Source organism: Blennius ocellaris, assembly GCF_963422515.1.
Source record: "Blennius ocellaris genome assembly, chromosome: 12".
Lineage (NCBI taxonomy): Eukaryota > Metazoa > Chordata > Actinopteri > Blenniiformes > Blenniidae > Blennius > Blennius ocellaris.
The window spans coordinates 25,295,026-25,320,078 of record NC_137661.1 but is presented as its reverse complement, the minus strand read 5'-3'; the positions used below and the strand labels follow the sequence as shown (position 1 = coordinate 25,320,078).

Here is a 25,053-nt window from a genome sequence, read left to right as displayed (position 1 = left end):
ATAAATACATAGATAAATACACAAGTAAGTAAATAAATAAATGAATACATACATAAAAAAATAGATAAATTAATAGATAGACAAACAAATAAATAAATAAATATATAAATACATACATACATACATACATTCATTTGGGGAAAGCATATCACTGCAAAAGGATTCAAACTGACCTTATAATTGTCACAGATTGACAGAAAACCATTTGAAAACAAGCTTCCAAGGAGAACTGCAGAAGTGAAATCAACAGTTCCTCCGACACACACTCACACACACACACTCGCACATGCACACACAATTACACACACACACACAAGCCGAACAAACCGATTGAAATCTCAGGTTCAGTGGGAGTGTGATCAGCGTGGAGTTTAAATTCACCCTCACTGGAGGGTCATTTCCACTGGACGTCTGGCTCACTGTGTCAGGGGGTTACTGTGTCCCCTCCCCTCCCCTCCCCTCCCCTCTGATTTATGACCGCCGTCACATGTCCCCGCTCACTGATGGTTTATGACAGGTCATAACTTCTCCAGCAGACACGAAGCGCTCACACTCCACAGCGACGGCGGTGAACGTGTGAGGAAACAGAAAGGAGGAGAAAAAAAAGGACTTACCCCCGCGGCCTGAAGAAGTCAAACTCTCTGCAGCGTGAGTGAAGCCAGATGAGTGAAAGCCTGTGTGTGTGTGTGTGTGTGAGAGAGACGGCTGGAGAGAGGAACGAGGTGGAGGCTTGACAGGAGGAAGGAGGGAGGAGGAGGAGGAGGAGGAAGAGGAGGAGGAGGAGGAGGAGGAAGAAAACGTGATAAAGTGCAGCGTGCACTTTGCCCTCTGTTGGACTGCACAGTGACAGCAGGCTCAGATCACACTCTTATCTCTCCTCGCAGGTAATCACAGTGAAATACACACACACACACACACACACACACACACACACACACACACACACACACACACACACACACACACACACACACACACACACACACACACATGCACGCACACACACGCAAACAGATACACAATATCGTTCCGCACAAGGCCGCCGCTGACAAGAAGGATAATATTCTATTCAATGTCGTTTGTACTGCTACAAACACAACAGAGGTATTTCAAGGTACTTTTACAGAGTAAAACCAAGAATTATACTCAGTGGAAGGAGAAATTTCCTTTTAACAAGAAGAAACCTGCAGAACCAGGTCATAGTAGTATTAGTATTACAAGCAGTGATGGTAGTAAATGGAGTAGTACTCGTAGTAGTAGCAGCAGTAGGCTTAGTAATAGTAATGGTAATAGTAATAGTAATAGTAATAGTAATAGTGGTGGTGGTAGCAGGGGTCGTAGTCACAGCAGCAGTAGCAGTAGTAGTATTAACAGTAGAAGTAGTTTTAAAAGTGGTAGTAGTAGTAGTGGTTTAGGACCAATAATAGTAGCAGTAGTAGTCGCAGTATTACTAGTGGTATCATAGTTGTAGTCATAGTAATATTAATAGTAGTAATAGCAAAGTGAATAATATTAATAATAGTAATAAATAAAGGTAAGAAAAGTAGTTGTAGTAGCAGCAACAATAGTAGTAATAGTCAGAGAAGCAGTAGCAGTTGTGGCAAAAGGAGTAATGTTAATAGTAGTACTAGTAGTAGCAAAGGCAGTAATAGTAATAGTAATAATAAAGTAGTAGTAGTAGTAGTCAGAAAGGTAGTAGCAGTAGTTGTAGTAGCAAAAGGAGTAATATTAATAGTAGTAGTACTAGTAGCATAGGGAGTAATAGTAATAGTAATAGTAATAGCAGCAACAGCAGTAGTAGTAGTCGTAGTAGCAGTAACAATGGTAGTGGTAGTAATAGAAGTATTAAAAGAATTATGAATGGTTGCCTTGGTGATACTCTCTCCATTCCTCAAGGTGGCGCCAGAAGACGCTCTCGTGTTGCCGAACATCACTATCACACCCATGTTTACACTTTTTGGAGTATTCTTCTAAAGTAAATAGGAATTTCGCTCCAGGTGGTCTGAAAACATAATTTCCTCGCAGACAAGTTACCGACAATGTGTTTTTCCACTCCTACCCATCAACTTTGTTAATCAATGTTCAGATCCAATTTTTAGATCCGCTGTATCGTGACTGTGTGGTACGTCTTTTTTAAAATACAAGATTATTTGATAATAAACATTTTTAACATTTGAAGAGATTAACCTCTATTTGTCCTAAAATGCAAAAAAATAATAATAAATATTCAAAAACAACAACAAGAGAACAGTAGAAAGTAATGATAGACAGAAGATTTTAGTGGTGACAGTATTTTACGATAATTTTGGTGGTGACCGGACTGAAAGATAGTTTTGCACAGATTAAATGTTTATTGCACACAGAACTGAACGAGATTTCTGAAGGAAAATTGGTTTTACTTGTAGTTTGTGACAATATCATTGATCATTTCATTTGAATGTCATTGATTGTATTATATATAGTTACGTTTTTTATGACAATGCACAACACTTGCATACAGCCATCATTCAATCAAGAAACTCTGCAAGTGAGAACATTTGAAATTATTTAAAAACTAAAATGACACGTAAAGTTGTTTAATACTTCACGCATCTTTAGACAATAGTGTGTGTTTATATTGAACCTTAAAAATTCCCGATAAAAGAAAAATATATAAGATTCCTTTATATCGTGTTTATTTACTTTACTTTTACGGGATACAATACTGTTTTTTGTTTTTTTTGCCCTGATGGCATTTTAATTAGTACATTTGACAGTTTGACACAGAGAATCCTCATGTGTTCGGCTATTTTTGTTTACTGCATAAACACCATTCATAACATCCTTTGTTTTGTCCCAGCACAGTGAAGCACATCACTAGTACTGTAAAGGCGGTTTGCCTGTGCTGCCTTCAGGAGCTCATGTATGCTCGGACAACTCAGAGATTCTGGTCAGAAAAACGAGTATAAAAGCGCCTTTGAATGTGAATATGAATGAAACAATCTGTGCGTTTCTTCTCATCTCCCGGCACTTGGTGTTGTTGTATTCATCCAACAGTTTTATTTAACGTGGCTCAATAGAGAGAGAAAAACAAACACTGGAAAATGTGGGAGTTTCCTATGTTGTTACAGGCTGTGGCGATATGGTGCTCAGAAATACGAGCTTCGTGGCGGCCGTGAATGCGTCATAATTCATATCCAATGAGACCCCGCCCTGTCCACACCGAGCACCGCGGACCATCGCTCTCTCTCCCGGGCTGTTGCAGTTGTGGTCGCGCCTTCGAGCGACGAGCTTCCATGACGACCGACTGAGAACAGCGTCCCGTCACCTCGTTTGCGGCCGGAGGGCTCCCGTCAGAGCGCTGACGGGTGTTTCATGACATGGGATGATGTAGCGGGATAACTCTCCTGGACGAAGTGCGCAGTACCGTAGCATGCTAGGCTAGCGCGGCGGAACCAGGCAGCGCGAGCTAGCCGGCTAACCGCGGGCTGCGAGCGTTCACCTGCGGGCTCCCCGCCCCACCCCACCCCGCCCCGCCGCCGACAGCATGATGGAAAGTGTGAGGGACAGCCAGTCCGCCGGGGCGCCCTCAACTTCACCCGACTCCGGCGGCGGCGACGCCAGCCCCGGAAAGCCGAGCGGGTTGCCGCCGCCGCACGCCGGGAAGAGACCCTCCATCGGGGAGGATGACGGCGGCGGCGCGGAGGCGAAACTCTTCGGTAAGGGGCTGGCGGCCACCTCCCTTCTCCAGATCGCCATCCGCAACGGGATCTACCAGAACCAGGTTGCGAACGCGATGAACGTGCCCGCGGTGAAGACGCCGAATATCTACAGCCTGGCGGCGGCGGCGAACGGGGGCACGTCGGTGAACCCTCTGTTGGGCAGGCGGCGGCACAGACACAAGAGGAATCTGTCCCTGGGCGCCCCGCCGACCGCCGGCTCGCCCGGGGCCGGGGCCGGCTCCGGCTCCTCCGAGGCGGCCGCCCCGTCCCAGTCCGCCTCGCCGCTGAGCACCCTCAGCCTGGACCGGAAGACCTTCCTCCGGCAGAAGCAGTCGAAGCAGCTCCAGGCCGCCGACAGAGCGTGGGTCCGGTCGGACCTCCGGCGGGGCTGCGTGCACGTGCACGACTGGCTCACGCCCTCCTACCCGCGGCCGGTGCTGTGCACCGTGGACACGGCGGCCGGCGAGATCGCGTGGAAGCTGGAGGGCAGCAAGTCCGGTGCCGTGCTGCGAATCGGCTGCAAACCTGCCGCTCCGGTGGACCTGGTTGATGTCTGTGCGGTCAGCAATGGACACGCTGACGACAGCAGGAGTCTGGACGACAGCGTGGATGTGAAAAATCCCAAAGCGGAGGAGGATGAAGGCATGAAACTGCCATGCAATCTGCTGCATGATGACAAGACAGCGAGCAACTCCTCCTCTGAGATCTATCTGAACGACATCGGCGTGGAGGTGGGCTTCGGCGGTGTCGACGGCTACGGGGCGTACTCGGGGTCAGATATGGAGAGCAGCACCTGTGAGGACTTCAGCCCCGGCGGACCCCGGAGCACCGAGCACCGGGACTCCCTCAGCGACGGGCTGGGCTTGGCCACCGACTCCTCGGCAATGAGCCCCAACTGCGACAGCGCCGCCGAGGGTCCCGACCCGTTCGAGAGCTCCTCGGACGAAGTGGACCTCGCCTCCTCGCCGACACACTCGACCGGCAACTCCGTCGCAGACCTGCCCCCCGCCGACCCCTCCAGCAACCGAGTGGCAACGCCGGACGACGACGGGGACAACGCAGACCCCCAACGGATCGCCAACCCTCCCTCGAAGTGCCCCACCACGTCTCAGGCCCGGCCTCTCACCAGCCAAGCATCTGGCCGGCCTGACCCGGAGGTCCCGGTGGGAGGAGGCGGCGGAGGAGGAGGAGGAGGAGGATGGCCCCCCGAGCCCGTCAACACCAGTCCCACCCCGGCCCTCTTCGTCCAGCTGCACGGCGGAGCGGTGCGGCGGCTGGCGGACGACGAAAGGCCTCTGCAGATACTCAACGAGTACCTCACCCATCTGGGGTTCGAGGACGCGTGGAGGGTACAAGAGGAAGGGTTGAATCCGGAAATCGGCTGCCTGATACGCTTCTATTTTGGTGAGTGCTTCGCCTGCGTTTCAACAAACCGTTGGCTTCTTGGAGCCGTTCTGATGATGTCTTTGTCAAAATTGTGGGTAGAAATCAGTCACAGTTTCCATTGAAGTCTCCAGTGGTTTAGGTGCACTCATACAGCTCAGTCGTTGTATTGTGAGTGCGGTTATTGTGTTTAACAAGTGCATTCACTTGTCCCAGCGGCACAATACCCAGTGTTGTACCCTCAACTCTGCCCCCCCCCCCCCCTGCATTCAGGGACACACACACATCTGGAGGTGAAGTGATGATTTATTGAGGATTAAAAGTCGTCCGTCCATCCATATGATCTAAAGGTGCTGTTTGATATATATATATATATATATATATATATTTTCGACTTTTCTTGATCCACTGTTGTTGTTGAGGATGTTGTTTTGCTGACCGGCAATGTAAGAGGATAAAACAAGAAAAACAGACTGGGGGTGGGGGATTAAGACAACTGGATATTGTTTTTGACCTTGTTTTTAACACCATCAACACGGACTGAAGATTAACAGTCGGCAGCAGCTGTTTATGCCAAAATTAACACATTTAAAGTTTCAGTCACATTGTCAGTCTTGTTCTGCTGCGCTTCAGATTCATCCACACTAAAAGAATCTCCCCTTGAAGAACTAAAGCACTTGTGTGTCTTTAGGTTTTTGTTATTTGAATGTATACAGCAAGGATTATATCATTAACCTTATGAGAGAACAGGGTAGGGCCATGATCTGTGTTACATAAAACAAATAAAAATATCATGTAGACATAGCGTACACAGAAACTTGGAAAAATATTTTGTCATAGTATCATAGAATGTTGTAAATTAAAGGTATGAGATGTCAAAGTTATAAAATGAAAATTCATAACCAAATAAAAAAATTGAGTGAAATTATATGCATATTTTTTCCGTATACTTGAGTATAATGTACATGCCTTTGATAAAAATCTCAATTTAATATAATTTGTACTAGAGATTCACTGATACCACTTTTTTTAATGGACAAGCACAAGAACTAACTCTGCCGATACGAGTACTTATTAAATGCAATAAAATCTTATTCATAATTATACGCTTAACGTGATGCGAAGGCTATACATGGCAGAGAATCACCTCCACACAGCCTCTGCGTCGACGCGACACAAAAAACCGTGTGCAGAGAGCAACACGCTATAAAGATGAACAAAATTGCGAGAACGCGACATTCGTGTGTACTGATAACGACGAATCGGATGCTATCGGGGGCGAGTCTCAACTGTTCAACTAAGCGACACGGACTATAAAGCTAGGATACGGGTCTTGGGGAACCGAATTGCGCAATCGCTGGCATTGATGTGTTCGGAAAGAAAGAGGGAGAGGCCAACCTGGAGGGTAACGTCGCAACAGGAGCTTGAAGTAAAGTCTTGTTTGCGTCTGTTAGCATTTTAGCTTATCATCTCCTGTTGTGCTCTGTTGACACTCTTCACTGCTCTAAGTTGCTCAGTTTTTCCTCCATCCTGAGCCAAGCGCTTGCCGGTACACTCATTAACTCTTTGCCAGTAGGTTCTTCAATATTTTATTTATTATTCCGAGTACGCGAGGTGTTTTACATCAACGTTATTCCAAGCAAATCGTTGAAACAAAGGGGGCCTTTATCTTGCATTTGTGATCCCGTCCACACACGTGAGTGGGCAGATAGCCTCCGGACAGGGGAGGCAAAACGGCCCGTCCTTTTTCTTGTCCTGTGAAAAATGTTGCTGAACAAACTGGTCCGGCCTCCCCGCCCGGCTCCCACAGTGACACGGCAGAAAAACAACGCTGAAAGCAGGGGCTTTTCCAGATCCAGCAGCCGAGCGTTCAGCTGCGACACAAGACCCAGTGTGGCGTTGCAAACTTCTAAGAACTAGAACTCCAGGAAAAGAATTATAAGAATAATAAATAAAGCTTCCTGTCGGGAAACCGTTAGTAAACTTATATATGGAATACTTGGAATTAGTAGATATTGCATACGTAAAAACAGAAATATTGATTCGAGTGAAAAATAATTTAAAAAAGAATTATATGGAATTATAGGATTGGGTGTCCTTGAAAGTGTGAGAACCGTTGTTAAATATAAATGTTTCATTGATGAGAGTTATATTATGGACTGGCGTTAGCGACCACCTAAAATTGTGTAAATCACTTTTGTGCTTCAAAGAAAAAAACACTGAAATGTAAAATAGTTCATGGCGACAATGAAACAGAAATAATTAAGAAAAATAACTTGGATTGCGTTTATTTTCTTTTTCTCTTGTATCACACAAAATCGACATCATTTGCAGCATTTCTGTCGTTTCCATGGAAACGGACGTCACTTTCAAAACAAAACAGATTTTTTTTCTTCCCCCCACTCCAAACGCCGTATAAACGAAGCCTCACTTATGTACAAGTTCCCGAGGTGCAGCGGGGGTCGTGTCGGCCAGTCCGCGCTCCTGTCGTTTGGGTTTTTTGCGCCCCGATTTTCGCCTCAAGGTTCATGAAACCCCTTTTATCCTGCCAGAACTTGGCGCTCACGCACATCTATGCCCGACTATCCCGTCCGCTCGATGTGTGTGTGTCTGACTCGGCAGAAAGCCACCGTGTATTTCCTCCGTAGCACTTACTCACAGTGTGCTGACAGCCGGAGAAAAAGGCGACCTGAGTGGAACTCAGATTTCACCTCCTCGGTGTTTCAGATCTGGGCCGCAGGCTCCCCTCCAGTCTGAAACCGCAGCATCCAGAGGTCACCGCCTCACAAGGTCGCACGCTTTAACTTGCGGCTGCGTACTCTGGCGCCGGGTCCAGTTTGTTTTGAAACAGACGACTTAAAGTCGGGACACGAGGCGCTGGTTGGGGACGAGGCGGGCGGCAGGATGTTTCCCGTTCAGACAAGCGGAGGGAAGGAAACGGCGTGAATGTGTACATGAACACATTACAGCTCGCCGCCTCGGGAAGGGCGGGCACACACAATACACATTCCGACGTTATTGTTCCAAATGGGGCGTGCGAGGAATCGGCCGTCGTGATTCTCCTCGTGAATTCGTCGCCGTCCACTCTGGTGGGTCCCGACCGTCTCAATGTACAGTATTTACGGATTTGTAGAAACTTTGAATGAACTTTTCTTTTTTTTTGGAACTAAAGCAAACGTACGTACGGATTGTGTTTTATTTACATAAAATATGCGATCAATCCAAATTAGATCTGCCTCAGTCAGCCGAGCCTGAGGGAGTGTGGATGGACCCTCGTCTCTTTAATCGAGGCCCCGTTTCCACGACAACGTTTCAAGTGAAAACACTCCCTTTTTCCCCCCCCCGGATGCTGAAAGTTTCCACAGAAGAAGAGCATTCCTCTGGGCTCGCAATGGAATCACTTTTTAAAAAAAAGCCGACTCTGCAAACACGCTCGGGGCAAAAAAAACATCAAATGATTCTCTGATAGAAACACATCAGTGAACGAGTTGTTTTGATCTTAACTTTCAGGATCCTGTTTCTCTATATTTTATTATTCTTCGCACCAAGGCGTGTATCCAGCCGCGTACTTCTGGATGGTAACGCTGCAAATCATGTTCCATCTTGAGGTTGGGGAGTTTCGTCGGGTTCCGTGACATTTCTTCACATTCAGAATAATATATAATCACATTATGAAGGGATTTTCAAGGACTTAATGAATAAGTTGAATGTTGCCAAAATACAAATATGAAACTTGATGAAATGCTTGTGTTTTGCCTTTTTTTTTTTTTTTTATATATATATATTTTCAGTTAGAATATTTCCAACATGGTCCCCGAGAATATGTCTTATGAACATTTGAAAACTTGAATCCGTACGATTCTGCAGCTCTAGATCGGAGTATTTGACTTCACAGAAAATTGTCAAATGTGTTTTTGCGTTCTGAGTCAAACCACGGAAGGAGTGGCGTGTCAGATCAAATAACATTATAAACCAATTGGTTTCCATGGTGACAAATATGGCATTCAACCGAGTGACTGTTCCAGTAGTTAGAAGTTTTTTATTGCCAAATTATTTGACGTGACAAAGCGAATATATCTCGATTAACGATTCGAAACCTGCGTGTAAAGCACGTAGACCGACTCCTGTTGAGACCAGAGGTCCACCGGGGGTTAAATGAGGCGTCGCCTGCAAGCAAAGTGATGTTGTGTGTAAAATGCAACGCGGAGGAATGGAAGTGCTGGTGTTGTAAGATGTTACATAACAAGCTAATCTGATTTCAGTCGTGTGCGTGCGTGCGTGCTCCCTATGTCCGTGCAGCTTTTAGAAGAGAATAAACAGTGATTTTTAAAAACACTCTTCGAAAGACACGCAGGCAACGTGCAGGAACTCCAGGAATTACACCCCCCCCACCACCACCACCACCACCGACTGCGTCTGAGCTGTGCCGCTAATCCTTTCTGTCAGCGAGGGGTTAATGTAACAACTCACGCCTGAGTGGCTGCTCGCTGTGGCGGCCCCGCGGGGCTATTGAGCTACAATTCACTTACATAACCGGCGCGGCTCCGGCGCCTCGCGGCGAGGCCCATTGAGAAAAGAGTCGATTCACAAAAAAAAATCCCACTGTTGTAAGAAGTCTTTTTTTTTTTTTTTATACATTACAGTCATTCCAATGTGCTTTTATAGAGAAAGTAGAAAAGCCCAACATATCCACATGAGCAAGCAGGTTTGTTTGCGACTGTGGAAAGGAGAAACTCCCCCAACAGGGAGAAACTTTGCAGAAAACAGAGTCAGAGAAATTCTGCAGACCGGTTGGGGTGAAAGGATAGAAGAGAGGAGAGGAGAGGAAAGACAGAGAGATAGACTTGGTGGGGAGATGCATATAATACCCTTGTTAGTGCTACATACATTTTTTTTTTTTTTTATTTATAATACAGTAATCACAGTGATCTAAATATTTTCCAACTGCCATGAGATTAAACCAGCCTGAGCAAAAACCAAAATTATCACAACAATTATAACAAAAGCAAAGACAAAAGGACACAAAACCAACAACAACAAAAAGAGAAGAAAAGAGAAAAACAAACAAAATAAACAAACAACAACTTGATTTTGACAATTAACAATCTCATCAATGAGGAGTGGAAGTGTTGTTGTAAGAAGTCTGCTTCTAATCTGTCCTGACTATTTATCTTTTTTTTCTTTCTTTTTTTTCTTTTTTAACGCTGCGCTCCGCAGGTAAGCCCCGCAGCGTGGGCGGGTCGGAGCGCGTGCAGCTCTCCGGCGTCTTCAACGTGCGCAAGGGGAAGCTGTCGCTGCCGGTGAACCGCTGGTCGAGGCGGCAGGTGGCGCTGAGCGGGACGTGCCTCATCGTGGCGTCGGTGAAACACGCCCACACCGGCAAGATGCACATCCTGCCGCTCATCGGGGGAAAGGTACGGTTTGGGGAGAGAGAGAGAGAGAGAGAGAGGGTTGCCGGTTCACCGCCGGGGCTAATTAGAGAGCTAATTTCTCCAACGCCATTCTGACAGAAGGAAATTCTCTCGTTGCTTTACTGGGAAGTGAATTAAAGCAACACGAATGAGAAAAGCATTAGAAATAAGGAGTTTCTCTGATGCGTGTTGTCAGAAATTCTATAATAAAACCTCAAATCTTGTTAGAATCAATGAAGATTTTTTTTAAATAAAGTTTTTTTTTTTTTTTAATGTATTTCAGGTAGTGCAGATAAATAATACAAAACAGTAAACAATTCCAAAGATGTGTGAAAATGAACAATACATTCTATATGCAAAAGTAATACAAACAAGTGCTACCTCAAATACTATTTTACATAATGTGTGTGTGTGTGCTTGTATATGAAGCACTAAGTGTGACTTGGTTATGTTCATGGAGGAAACAGAGGAGAAAGGAAATAGTTTGTATAGAAACATAGAAAGGAGCAAAAGAGAAAAAAAAAGTGAAATTATCCATTTAGTAGAAATTGAATGAGTTTGTTTTGGAATTGAAGGAGGTTCTATTGTCATAAATTCAGGGAGTGTCGACTGTAAAGGTCATTTTGTCGAATTGTTCTTCCTCTGAATGATGACGTCACAGTTTCCTCTGATCTCTGTTGTATTTCTTCCAAGTTTACCTGAAACCTTTTAGCAGTAGTGAGTTTCGACTTCCTCTCTCTCTCTCTCTCTCTCTCTCTCTCTCTCTCTCTCTCTCTCCGGCCTCTGAAATGTGCGTCTCGCCCGCAGGTGGAGGAGGTGAAGCGACACAGCCACTGTCTGGCCTTCAGCTCGGGCGGCGCTCAGAGTCAGACCTACTACGTCAGCTACGACTCGTACACGGAGCACCTCCGCTGGCACAGGACCGCCTCAAAGGTACCGACGGTTCTGCGCTGCGTCCACCTCGCGTCCCGATTCGCTGTGTTCACTTTCACGGACGCCGTCATTCTAGAGGCTCAATTCTCAAAGCCGTTCAAGTTTCACTCTTTATAATCAATTATCTGAAAAGGTTTTTTTTTTTTGCTTTTTGTGACGAACCTGTACTTAAAACCCCGTCGTCTCGCCCCGCCCGAACAAAAGCGAGGATCTTTAATCAAATGAACGCCGTTTCAGGCCCTGAGACCAGCGTGTGACTGATGTGCTGTGTGTCAGATTGCCTCTCAGAGGGTGAACTCGGTGGACCTGTCCTGCTGCAGCCTGGAGGAGCTGCCGACTCAGCTGTTCTACAGCCAGGACCTGACTCACCTCAACCTCAAAAACAACTTCCTGTCCCCGCACAAAGGCGTTCCAGCACTCACCAGGTGAGCCTCCGCCGCCACGCGGCGCCATCAGCAGCGTGCAGCAGGAGGAGCAGGAGGAGGGGGAAGAGGGTGGGGGGGGTTGTTATCCTGGTGTGGAAGCTCCATTGGATCAGATTTTATTTATTTATTTATTTATTTCCCCCCCCGTCCTTGGAGAGCCGCCATAACGCTTTAAAGACAAAGCAGATTTGATCAAATTACGAATGACGTGAGCCCCGGCTGCTGTGTGGTTTGGATGCTGCAGAGCGCCGCGGCGCTTATTGAGAGGCGTGACCTCGGTCAGCTGACCTCTGGGCCGCCGGGACTTTTCTCATTTTCCAGGTCAGATTCGGAGATGATGTCACTCTCCTGTGAGGCTCTGGGGCCTATTATTGGCTCCCTGCCGCCGCTGCACACCACGCTGCAGTCTACAGGGAAAAAACTATGCTCTGTGTGTGTGTGTGTGTGTGTGTGTGTGTGTGTGTGTGTGTGTGTGTGTGTGTGTGTGTGTGTGTGTGTGTGTGTGTGTGTGTGTGTGTGTGTGTGTGTGTGTGTGTGTGTGTGTGTGTGTGTGTGTGTGTGTGTGTGTGTGTGTGTGTGTGTGTGTGTGTGTGTGTATATGTATATATATATGTGTGTGTGTGTGTGTGTGTGTGTGTGTGTGTATATATATATATATATATATGTATATGTCGTTGGGCACTGGAGATGGTCCCAGTTGGTAAAAGCAGTATAAACACATCAGTCTATCGCCACCATCAGGACAGACGGAGAAACGACATCCTCACAGGTCATCGAAGCTTTTTTACCATCATGCACAAGTAAACACCCCTGATAAGATGCAGAGTGAATATCGACTCCAATAATAAATTAAATAGTATGTATTTATTAATATTACAATATGTGGATTGTTTGCGCTTCACTGTCCGGTGTTCCGGTTTCTCCGGTGGCCCTGCTAACGGCTGACTTCTGCCGCTGATGTTAAAACTAGAGAAACAAATGCTTCGATCCTTTAAACTTGAACGTAAATGCGTTTAAACGGGCAGTTGCACAGCCCAAGGGCCAAATTCTGACCTTTGACGTCGACGAGAAATTAGGATCAAATGAAAAATGTGTTTGCAGCAGCAGGTGATTTCCACGCTGAAAGACTGAAGCCAGGATCTCACTGGGATTCGAACTACCACACTGTTTTTGCCGGCCGTCTTCTATTGATCATAGTGACGAGGATTTGCAAAGGGGTGGAAAATGTCTGTTTTCCTGGGAAAGTTTCCATTCATAAACTATTTATTTGGGCTCCCCTAACAGTCAAGCGTGATATTTGCAATTTAAACATCAGCAATACGTCAAATCCGTTGAATAAATTACCACATAATATCATCAAAACTTACTTCATGTTGTGTCGTCGGCAGGCTGAAACGTGCAGCTTCAGTCCTCTTGTGCTCTAAAGTGTCTGGGATTCTAGAAATCACCGGGTCACGTGACGGAGGAATGCACAGTGCATGTAAGGGGGCGTGGCCTCAACAGCGCTGCAGTAAACAGTGTGTAGCGAGCATGTGATTGAGGAGTGGCATCGATGTTCAACTGTGCCTGCATGAAATCTGGTTGTTTTCCTGAACAATATGTTTAAAATATATATTTTCCTCAGCTCTGTTTAAGTTCCGTATTAATGAGCCAAGCGGCAATTTGCTAAAGTCCTGTTTTATTCCTATTTATTCCCATTTAACCCCATAGGAAGCTTCCAATTTTAAAGTTTTGCAACCCTGGTATAAGAAAATATCGTTTTTACTTGACGTGGATTCATGAAATGTCTAGAAAAGCCACGTCACTGGTGTTCAGGGAGGCTGATCACACATCCAATAAAAGAAAATGAAGCTATTCCGACTGATCCGGATCCGGATCCATCCGTCGCTGCCTCTTTGCGGCCATTGTTTCCGCATAAACACACGCTTCCCAGGCGGTGCTGTGAGGAATGTGTTTTTCCTGCGACATGGGTCTGGCTCACCCCAAACCCCCCCCCCTGAACTGGATTATAGCTGGGGGTTCCGGGGGGAAAAAAACACACACATGGCGCTTGTACCTGAGGCGCACGCTTTTGTTGTTATGGGGGAAACTTTCACCCTCGTACTGTTAAATGTCCTGCATCTTGTTTCTCAACCCCGTGTTAAGTAATGTTTGTTTTTCCTGCTTTCCTTTTAGTGTCGACGAAGGCTGGAGTCCGATTATAGTGCAGAGATGGATATCTGTGACCCTCTCTGGTGTCTCACTCTCACTGAACTCTCTCTCCTCACTCTCTCTCTCTCTCTCCTCGCTCTCTCTCTCTCTCTTTGTCCTCAAGGTTTTGTAAACTGAGAAGCCTCAGTCTGTCCAACAACGCTCTGTCTGAGTTCCCTCTGGCCCTGTGTGACATCACGTCGCTCACGGAGCTCAACCTCTCTGGAAACCGTCTCCACTCGCTGCCCGCCGACATCGGAACTATGCACAAGTGAGTGGACGCCTGGGGCAAATCCTGAGATCCCGGGGCAATACCGGGAACTACTTTCTCTGTTGACTGACCAAAAAAAAAACCCTCAATTAAGGAGAGTCCAGGAATTTTTTATTTTTTTTTTGACATTTGCATTGCTTCTTTTTTTTTTTTTTTTTTTTTTTATAATATACATTTTTAAACACATTACAGTCATTCCAATGTGCTTTTGTAGAGAAAATAGAAAAGCCCAACATATCCACATGAGCAAGCAGGTTTGTTTGCGACTGTGGAAAGGAATACGGGAATATAAGCCGCACCCACAAGATTTAAAAAAGAAAGGTCAGAGTTACGTGATGCTCCTGAACGCATCACCCCAGTCTCGCTGGCCTGAAGCTCATTAACCCGTAAAAATTCATAAATTAGTTGTTGTTTACAAAGCAGGGTTCAAAGTGTGTAAAAAAAGGAAGAAGAAGCAGTGTTTATAGTCCAGAAATGCAAAAATGCCAGTCCAGATTCTCCTGGGACTTTTTTAATTTAGTTTTAAAATGTATTTAGCCTTTATATAGAACCACATTGGGATAAATAATCTCTTTTACAAATGCAAAAACGAGGCGTTTTCACTCGACACCTCGTCGACTAAACGAGGCCTCAGTGTTTCTATTAAATAAAAAACTTGTCATAGCTCGTCACTGTCTATTTTAACTTTGTACAAACTAATGAGAGGAAAACGGACGTCCTCTGGGCTGCATTAATCACCGTCATCGTCCACGTTGACCAGCGGTCACGGCGTGTCCTCGCTGTCCTGTCCGTCCCTCAGAGTCTGTCAGCACTGCGGCGGCATCAATGCAGATTAATCCCTCCCTGCATTAAGTGAACATCAAGCCCCGTGTCACAGTGTCGAGTCATGCTGCTGCTGCTGCCCAAGGACAAACGCCGACTCACTGTTTTAAATCATTCACTCTCCTGTTTCACGTTTCCCCGTGTGTTTCCCCCTCGAACTTAAAAAAAAAAAAAAAAAAAAATCTTCATTTACACGCACCTGGTTCAGAGCTGCTATGAGCATGCCAGACCTGTAGGGGGCAGTGTAACGAGAACCATAAAGCCATGATAGCCAATCAGAATCCTGGAAAAAGTCACACATTTTTATGTAAATATCCTCCTACTCTCCGTCATGGGTTGTGAGTCGTAGCGGTGTTTGTGTGTAAACGCACAAACGCTGAGCAATATTACTCATTTTTATTTTTTTAATTTAAAAATGTAAACATCTTTTAAATCCCCCGCTAGTTTTTATAGCTTCAGCTTTTCCCCAGCGTGCTTTATTTTCCATTATAATTACACTTTTTACTTTTATTTTTTTTCTAAACCAGGTTTGTTTATTCAAGATTCAGTTAAACAATGTTACATTGGAAATCACCTATAATTTTTCTCTCTTTTCTTCCCTCCCCGAACCCCACAGTCACACTTTTTACTTTTTTTAATTAAATAAATTGCCAAAAAGATATCAAGCAAATCTAAATGCGAGAATAAGCTACGCTGCAAAACCACATGTGTAACAAGTTGCAACTGTTGGACTTTGAAAATGTCAAATATTGGAAATTACTCTCAGATTTAGATATTTCGTGGAATTCAGTGACTTCAGGTTAAAAAAAAAAAAAAAAACAGTCCCGGTCCAACGGCGTTGTCCCGCTCTGTCCAGCCTGCAGACTCTTCTCCTGGACGGGAACTTCCTGAGCGTGCTGCCTCCGGAGCTGGGCTCCCTGGAGGGTCTCACCTACCTGGGCCTGTCCTTCAACCGCTTCAGCGCCGTCCCTGCCGTCCTGGAGAAGCTCCGGGGCACCGAGAGGCTCTGCCTGTCGGGGAACCGGCTCTCCGAGCTGGACCTGAACGGGCTGCAGTGGCTGGCCGCCCGCTACGTCGACCTCCGGTGAGAACGTCCACGCTCGGGACCATTTTTTTTTGTTCGCCCTGCGTTAATTGGCCACTATGGATGACGGGGTTTTTTTCTCAGTTTTGCAATTATATTTGCGATATATATCACAGTTGTAGCTCTGCCGCAATTCACGGCGTTTTTTTGTTTGTTTTTGTTTTTGTTTTTTGGGGGGTCACTGCATCTGAAAATTGCCACTAGGGGGCGACTTCAAACATGTCGCTTCGAGGGAGTTCAAACCAAACCCAACATGGCAAATGTTCGTTCAAAAAATGTGGAAAAAAAACCCCAGAAGAAAATAAAATATATATTTATATATAATAATATAAATAAATATAGATAGCAGAAAACAATCTTTTGTTACAACAAGTTCCGCGAAAAGTATTTCTGAAAACATTCGATTCGAGAATTAAGCTTTTGCTGAATCGGTCGTCGTTTCAGTTTTTTCTCCAGCGAGTTTTAAAAGTTTCCCCGAAGTTTCCCGACGCATCGGGTCTCTGCTCGCTGTGCCGACGTCATACAAAATCTCCAATGGTGAAAATGAAGCTTGCTTTTTCAAGTCGAATCCCAGTAGCGAGTCTTGTCACCGTTGGCAGAGCAAAACCAGGCTACTATCAATCTTAATTCAGAAAATAGTAGTAGACCGCCATAAAATTGGTTCTCCTTCTACTTCGACTGCCATCAGTTTGACTTGCAAAACAACGAATATTTCGAAATGTTGAATGATGAAACTCGTCAACAAGAAAGTGTCAATTCCAGGTTGACGAAGCATTTTCGTCGCCGCGTTAAATCCCAGACGAAGCTGAAGACCGGTGCTTAACCGTCTCAGGCGTTCAGAATGATTAACACGCCGTCCGTCCGTCCGTCCCTCCACCACGCAGGCTGAACTGGCTCCAGAAGGTGAGCGCGGCCCCCGCCGGCGAGCAGCTGGACCACATCGTGCAGCTGGACCTGAGGGACGCCGGCCTGCGGCAGCTGGACGTCAGCGCCCTCTGCAGGCTGGAGGTCCTCCGCTGCGACCGCAACGCCCTGGCTCTGCTCAGGGTCAGCGGCCACGCCCTCAAGAGTCTGCACGCCACGCACAACGGTGCGCCCCTCCCCCACCCCCGACGCCGAGCAAAACGATGGCCGACACCGAGCGTCCACACTGATACCTGTTTTTGTTTTTTCTGTTTGCAGAGCTGCAGCGGCTGGAGGTGCAGCCCGTACCGGAGAACCTCACTGTCCTGGATCTGTCCTGGTATGACGAGAACGTCGCCGTCCTTCTTCACGGCGTTTGGGGAAAAAGAAAATCAGAGCGCTGACTGTGTTTGTTTTGACGAAGGAACCAGCTGGGAGGCGTTCCGGACTGGGTGTACGAGAGCAGCAGGCTGGAGGTGCTGGACATCAACCACAACTGTGTCAGCGAGCTGCCCGTACAGTAAGCAGCAACCTTTATATTGATGTAATCTAACATCCAGATTATAGAGAATCTTCCTCCTCCAACATCAGATTATAGAGCATCTTCCTCCTCCAACATCCAGATTATAGAGCATCTTCCTTCTCCAACATCCAGATTATAGAGCATCGTCCTCCTCCAACATCCAGATTATAGAGCAACTTCCTCCTCTAACGTCAGATTATAGAGCATCTTCCTCCTCTAACGTCAGATTATAGAGCATCTTCCTCCTCTAACGTCAGATTATAGAGCATCTTCCTCCTCTAACATCCAGATTATAGAGCATCTTCCTCCTCCAACATCCAGATTATAGAGCATCTTCCTTCTCCAACATCCAGATTATAGAGCATCGTCCTCCTCCAACATCCAGATTATAGAGCATCTTCCTCCTCTAACGTCAGATTATAGAGCATCTTCCTCCTCTAACGTCAGATTATAGAGCATCTTCCTCCTCTAACGTCAGATTATAGAGCAACTTCCTCCTCTAACGTCAGATTATAGAGCATCTTCCTCCTCTAACGTCAGATTATAGAGCATCTTCCTCCTCTAACGTCAGATTATAGAGCATCTTCCTCCTCTAACATCAGATTATAGAGCATCTTCCTCCTATAGCATCCATATTATAGCGCATCTTCCTCCTCTGACGTCAGATTATAGAGCATCTTCCTCCTCTAACGTCAGATTATAGAGCATCTTCCTCCACTAACTGATGTATCTTCAAGTAACAATAATGTGTCACAGCAACACCACAGTAACACACACAATGTGAGCGCCACTCCACTTTGCACAACACACACACACACACACACACACACACACACACACACACACACCCCTCTAACCCAGTGGTTGTGTTGCAGGCTGTTGTCCAGCGGGAGCCTCAGGAAGCTGCTGGCCGGCTGGAACAACGTGTGCCGTCTGGCCGAGCGTCTGGAGCGATCGCAGCTGGAAGTCCTGGACCTCCAGCACAACTTCCTGACGGAGCTCCCGGGCAACCTGTTCGTCAAAGCACAAAGGTGCACACCCCCACCCCCCCCTCACCCCACCCCCCACCATCTTGTGTTTTCACACCCCCCTAACCTCACGCCGCGCCTCTCGTTCGTTTTTTGCACCCCCGCCGCCACAGCCTGCGGTACCTGAACGCGTCGGCCAACCGGCTGGAGAGCCTCCCCGCCGCCGGCCCGTCGGACGACGCCTCCAGCGGCCTGGAGGAGCTCTACCTCACCAACAACCGCCTGGCGGACAAGTGCGTGTCGCTGCTGACGGGCCACGGCCGCCTCCGGGTGCTGCACCTCGCCTTCAACCAACTGCAGGCCTTCACAGCCAGGTGCAGGATGACCCCCCGCTCTGTTGACGACGTCGTTGAAAAATGTCAGAATTCTGAGTTGAAAAAAGTCAGAATTCTGAGGTTAAACTCAGAATTCTTAATTTAAAAGTCAGAATTCTGAGTTTGAAAGTCAAAATCCTGAGAAAAGTCAGAATTCTGAGTTTAAACTCAGATTTCTGAGAAAAAAAGTCAGAATTCTGAGTTTTAATTCTGAGTTTAAATGTCAGAATTCTGAGTTTTATTCAGAGTTTTAATTCTGAGTTTAAAGTCAGAATTCTGAGTTTAAAGTCAGAATTCTGAGTTTAAAGTCAGAATTCTGAGTTTAAAAGTCAGAATTCTGAGTTTTATTCAGAGTTTTAATTCTGAGTTTAGAGTCAGAATTTACTCGGGAATGTACGGCAGAGGATGAGGGCCACTCTGGACAAAAAACCCTGAGTTCTGACTTTTTTCTCTCAGAATTCTGAGTTTAAAGTCAGATTTCTGAGAGAAAAAAGTCAGAACTCAGGGCTTTTTGTCCAGAGTGGCCCTCATCCTCTTCCGTACATTCCCGAGTTCTCCTGTTAGACAGCAGTGTTCTGCCCCGGCCGGCCGTGTGGCTTCACTCCAGAGTGACACCTTCCCTCCCTGCAGCAAACTGTCCCGCCTGGAGCAGCTGGAGGAGTTGGACCTGAGCGGCAACCGGCTGCGCGCCGTTCCCACCACCATCCTCAGCTGCCAGCGGCTGCACACGCTGTCCGCCCACTCCAACTGCATCAACGCCTTCCCCGAGGTCCTGCAGCTGCCCGAGATTAAGGTTCCACTTACACACACACACACACACACACGCATGGATTCCAGGTCCGGTTTGCTCCGTGTGCATTGCGGATTCCGTTTTATCGTCCGTTTACCACTGGCCAACCGGCGGACAAATACACTGACCGTGGTGGTTAGGTTAGGACACAACGAGTAGCCACAAACAAAAGTTTGGCTCAAAAACCCAAGGAAAGATTTATTTTACAAAGATAACGCAAATTTAACAAAGGTCATTTAGAAGGCTTCAGGATGGACGAGGGCCAAAATAACAAACAAGTTTTACCGTAAAAAACAAAAAAAAGAAAGCTTACTAGAGAACGGGCACCGTGGTCGCCATGGTTACAGTCCCCCTCCCTCTTACCTCTCTTCTCATCTCTACCTCTCCTCCATTCATTTTTATTGGGCCACTCAGAATTCTGAGTTTAAATGTCAGAATTCTGAGTTTAAATGTCAGAATTCTGAGTTTAAATGTCAGAATTCTGAGTTTAAAAGTCAGAATTCTGAGTTTAAAAGTCAAAATTCTGACAAAAAAAAGTCAAGAATTCTGAGAAAAAAAGTCAAGAATTCTGAGTTTAAATGTCAGAATTCGGAGGAAAAAAAGTCAGAATTCGGAGTTTAAATGTCGGAATTCTGAGTTTAAATGTCGGAATTCTGAGTTTAAATGTCGGAATTCTGAGTTTAAATGTCGGAATTCTGAGTTTAAATGTCGGAATTCTGAGTTTAAATGTCAGAATTCTGACTTTAAAAGTCAAGAATTCCGAGTTTAAATGTCGGAATTCCGAGTTTAAAGTCAGAACTCTTTTTTCCCAGAGTGGCCCTCATCCTCTTCCATAGATTTCCGAGTTCTCCTGTTAGACAGCAGTGTTCTGCACCGGCCGGCCGTGTGGCTTCACTCCAGATTAGACCAGAGTTTGACCCCTGCTCTAATCTCTGGCTTCCTCTGAATCCAAATCGTCTGCGACGGCCAAATGAAGCTCCGTGAGCCACGTTCTTTAATTTTCTGGAGCCACTGGACGGCGCCGTCTGACGACCCCGGAACCGTTTTTTCCCTTCCAGTGCGTGGATCTGAGCTGCAACGAGCTGACGGAGGTGACGCTGCCCGAGGCGCTGCCCCCGAAGCTGCTGGAGCTGGACGTGACGGGGAACCCCCGACTCATCCTGGACCACAAGAGCCTGGAGCTGCTCAAGTACGGAGCCTCAAATAGACATCCTGCCACACCACAACCCACCGTATTGACCTTTGTCCTCCTCCTCTTCCTCCTCCTCCTCCTCCACCACTTCCTCCTCCACCTCTGCAGTAACATCCGATGTTTCCGGGTGGATCCGTCTCCCTCCGCTCCGTTCGTGAGCGAGAGCCACGGCGCCCCTGCGGTCTGGAGTCACGGCTACACCGAGGCGTCCGGCGTCAAGAACAAGTCAGTGTTTCCCTGCCGGGTTCCACTTCCAGTGCGTTTCTAGGGGGGGTCTTGTTGGCGTGACACCGCCGGGGAGTTTCCACATTTCAGCCGAAAACCTGGGAATAGATACTGATTAGATTTTCGGTACTTTAGTGTGTATATGTGGTAATAATTGTTGGTTTTTTTGTGTTTGTTTAATAATAAAATCTCAAAAATGTCTTCACTTTACCAAATATATCAAACCAACACCAACTGGTTAAGTTGTAATATCGCACTTATTTCCTCAACGTGAAAACCTTTAACATGACGACGAGGCTCCATGGAGGCAAATCGCTTTATAAGTCTTGTGATGTAATTTGACCCAAGCTCACCTTTCACCAATTCCACACCATAGCTACCCCACAATTACCTACCCTACCCTTATTTGCCATACCCATACCTAATTTACTCTTACCTACCCATGCTTACCCCCACAATTACCGACCATTATCCACTGACCCTACCCTTGCCTACCTATGTTGACCCTACCCTTGCCTATCCATAGCTACCCCACAATTACCGACGATTATCCACTGACCCTACCCTTACCTACCGATATTGACGCGACCCTTGCCTAACTTGCCTATCCATAGCTACCCCACAATGACCCACCCTTACCCACTCATCCCGACCCTACCCTTGTCTTCCTAACACTGATCCGCTGTGCTCCCAGGCTGTGCGTGGCGGCTCTGGCCCTGGACAGTTTCTGCGGGATCCGGGAGGCGCTGTACGGCGTCTTCGACGGCGACCGGAACGTGGAGGTGCCTTACCTGCTGCAGTGCACCATGGGGGACGTGCTGGCGGAGGAGCTGCACAGGGGCCAGCGGCAGGGGGACTACATGACCAACACCTTCCTTACCATGCAGAGGTAACACACACACACTGTGTGCACATAGCGAGTAGACTGACTGAGAGGGTAACTCCCCCTCCCCCCCCTGACAGGAAGCTAGGTACGGCGGGTCAGCGGATGGGCGGCTCCGCGGCGCTGTGCCACATCCGCCACGACCCGGTGGCGCCCGGCGAGCACGGCTCCTGCTTCACCCTGAAGGCCGCCAACGTGGGCCGGTGCCAGGCCGTCCTGTGCCGAGACGGCAAGGCTGTGCAACTGTCCGCCGTGCACACCGTGGAGGACGAGCCGGAGTACCGCAGGGTCCGCGAGCACAACGCCATCGTCACCGAGGTAACGGCGGGTTACACACTTAGGTTCCGCGCCCCTGGTACTACATTTACCCCTGTCGCAACACTTACTAATATTTTCAGCTCTGACACTTCATCCACACACACCGCCTTTCTCAGAGCTCAAGCCCAGGATGACGCACTATTCTCGGACACATTTTTTCACTTTCACACCCCCCCTGGAGCTCCCTGGGAGCCTCCAATCACACCCAGCTTTCACACACTTGTAGTCCGAGATCAAGCAGTATTTTCGGACACATTTTCACAGTTTCACCCCCCGAATCGGGTTCCGAGCGTCAGCGCCGAAACTGATCTACCGGTGTTTGTCCCCCCCTCCCCCGCCGGCAGGATAACAAAGTGAGCGGCGTGACCGACTCCACGAGGATCATGGGATACTCCTTCCTCTGCCCCTCGGTGACGCCCCGCCCCCACGTCTCCACGGTGACGCTCACCCCTCAGGACGAGTTCTTCCTCCTGGGCAGCCGGGGCCTGTGGGACATGCTGTCCCCCGGCGAGGCGGTGGAGGCGGTCCGGAATGTGCCGGACGCCCTCGCCGCCGCCAAGAAGCTGGTGACTCTGGCGCAGAGCTACAGCTGCTCCGACAGCCTCAGCGCCGTGGTGGTGAAGCTCAGCATCACCGAGGACTGCTGCTGCTTCTGCGAGCCGCCGCCGCCGCCGCCCAGCCCTGGCCCCGGCGCCAACCCCGCCGCCTCGCACCCGTACTCCGGCGCCGACGGCATCCCGCTGCCGCCGTCAGGGACGGCGAGCGAGCTGAGCAGTGAGTTCAGCGCGTCGGAGATGAGCAGCGAGGTGGGCTCCACGGCGTCCTCGGAGGAGCCGCCGCCGCAGGCCGAGCCCCTCCCGCCCTCCGCCCACCTCAACCCGGCGGGGGGGGGCCGAGCCGGCGGCACGCGGCGGCCCGCCCGCGGGGGCGGGGGCTTCCAGAGGCAGTTCTCCGGCGCCCTGTCGGACAACGGGCTGGACAGCGAGGACGAGGAGCCCATCGCCGGCGTCTTCTCCAACGGGAGTCGCGTGGAGGTCGAGGCCGACGTGCACTGCCTGCTCCGCCGCGACCGCGCTCACCCTCAACCGAGCCACCCTCCCGCCGCCTCCGCGGCAACTCTCCCCTCCCCGTCCCCCTCGCCCGCGCCCCCCTCCTCGCCGTGCCTCGGCGCCGAGTCGCGGTCGGGCACCCTGGGCCGGCGGGGGCGGGCCAACGGCTCGGTGGCCTGCCAGGGCCGCAGCCAGGACGTCATCGAGGAGGCGGCGGACGCGCCGGTCCGGAAGCAGGGCGGCTACTTCAACGCCCCGGCGCAGCCCGACCCCGACGACCAGCTGATCATCCCGCCGGAGCTGGAGGAGGAGGTGCGGCAGATCATCCAGCAGCAGCAGGAGCAGCTGCAGGCGCAGCACAGCCAGCAGACGCACAACTACCAGAAACCCGCCGACTACTTCGTCACGCCGCTCTGACCGCTTCTCCTCGGACCGCTGATTTCTTACTCCTTTTTTTTTTTTATTTCCCGTTTTTTACTGTTAACTCGCCCCCGCCACCCGACGAAATGCAATTTTTTTTTTTTTTTTTAAACGAGACTTTTGACTCTAACGGATTTCAGCATATCTCGCACTTTGACGAACACTGAGCTTGAAGGTACTTTTGAGATTCTCCGTTTTTTCTTTGTGCCGCACCTTCTTTTTTTTTTTTCTTCTTTTTTTTTTTCCAGCCGACGGGAGTTAGTCGAACCGTTTTAACTTACTCCTAGGAGTCGATCACTATGAGGTGACCTAGTCACTGCAGCCTACTAATATTCTCTGAGAGAAAGAAAAACAGGAAAAAAAAAAGTTGCTTTATTTCTGCAGACTTTGATGTTCCAGGTTGGCGGCGGCGGAGGCGGAGGAGGAGGAGGAGGAGGAGGTGCTCAGTTCTTACCAGCTCAATGAATGTTCTCAGAACAGTGTTAGAGTTCTACAGCAAACCGCACAACAGAGCTACTTTTGCTACACAATAAATTAAAGTTTTCAGGAAAAAAAAAAAAAAATGCTCCGTGTTGAATTTTATTTATAATTTTGGGGGGTAATTCATGTTTTTATTGAGGTGGGACCGTATCCATGGAAACTAGGGGTGGGAAAAATAACACAAAGCGCTGCTACTGATCATGCAGTAGTTAATCGTTCTGCACACGCTCAGTAGATGGACAATAGCCAACAGCACCCACTAGTGGCCCGATGTGAAAACGACAGTTTTCTGGGTAAACGCCTCGTTTTATGAATGTTGACGGAAAAAGAAAAAGCTCACAGCAAATAGAAAAATATCTTGTGAATATATCGAACAATCCGCCGTAACGTCACGTGAGACTTTTTAATCATCGATTTCATGTTCCAACATTTTACGTACAATTTAGTAAGAAGTTAAGTGATTCATATTTTCATGAATAGTTCTCATAAATATGGTCAGATATTTTGTAAACGAAGTTAATAGGCATTTTTGTGTCAATAAATTGAGAGAGAGAGAGAGAATTATTTAACCCACAAAAAATGTAAGAAAATTTGTTTAAAAAAAAATACATTTAATTTTCAAATACATTTTTTATGTAGTAATATTTTTTTTTAAAGTACCTTTTTTTTCTTTTGAAACAAATAGTAATGAGAAGTAAATATTTGAAG

General features: G+C 47.7%; 1 protein-coding gene across 1 annotated transcript; it reads left to right on the top strand.

Moving 5' to 3' along the window:
* The first annotated feature begins 3,368 nt into the window (after nt 1-3,368).
* LOC308137650 (PH domain leucine-rich repeat-containing protein phosphatase 1-like) lies at nt 3,369-24,257 on the top strand. The gene is made up of 17 exons (XM_080506408.1): nt 3,369-5,105; nt 10,302-10,498; nt 11,303-11,428; nt 11,705-11,853; nt 14,168-14,314; nt 15,993-16,220; nt 17,105-17,310; nt 17,403-17,463; nt 17,548-17,643; nt 18,522-18,677; nt 18,788-18,988; nt 19,619-19,781; nt 20,837-20,967; nt 21,079-21,195; nt 21,890-22,084; nt 22,159-22,396; nt 22,741-24,257. Exons 1-17 carry the CDS (start codon nt 3,527-3,529, stop codon nt 23,860-23,862), a joined length of 5,112 nt encoding a protein of 1,703 aa, XP_080362534.1. The 5' UTR covers nt 3,369-3,526; the 3' UTR covers nt 23,863-24,257.
* The last annotated feature ends 796 nt before the right edge of the window (nt 24,258-25,053 follow it).

Excerpts from the sequence above, each read along its gene's own strand:
- LOC308137650 (XM_080506408.1), top strand. The coding sequence starts at position 3,527 with ATGATGGAAAGTGTGAGGGACAGCCAGTCCGCCGGGGCGCCCTCAACT. Across the intron at positions 14,315-15,992 it reads GACATCGGAACTATGCACAA|CCTGCAGACTCTTCTCCTGG; the intron begins GTGAGTGGACGC and ends CGCTCTGTCCAG. Across the intron at positions 16,221-17,104 it reads GCCCGCTACGTCGACCTCCG|GCTGAACTGGCTCCAGAAGG; the intron begins GTGAGAACGTCC and ends TCCACCACGCAG.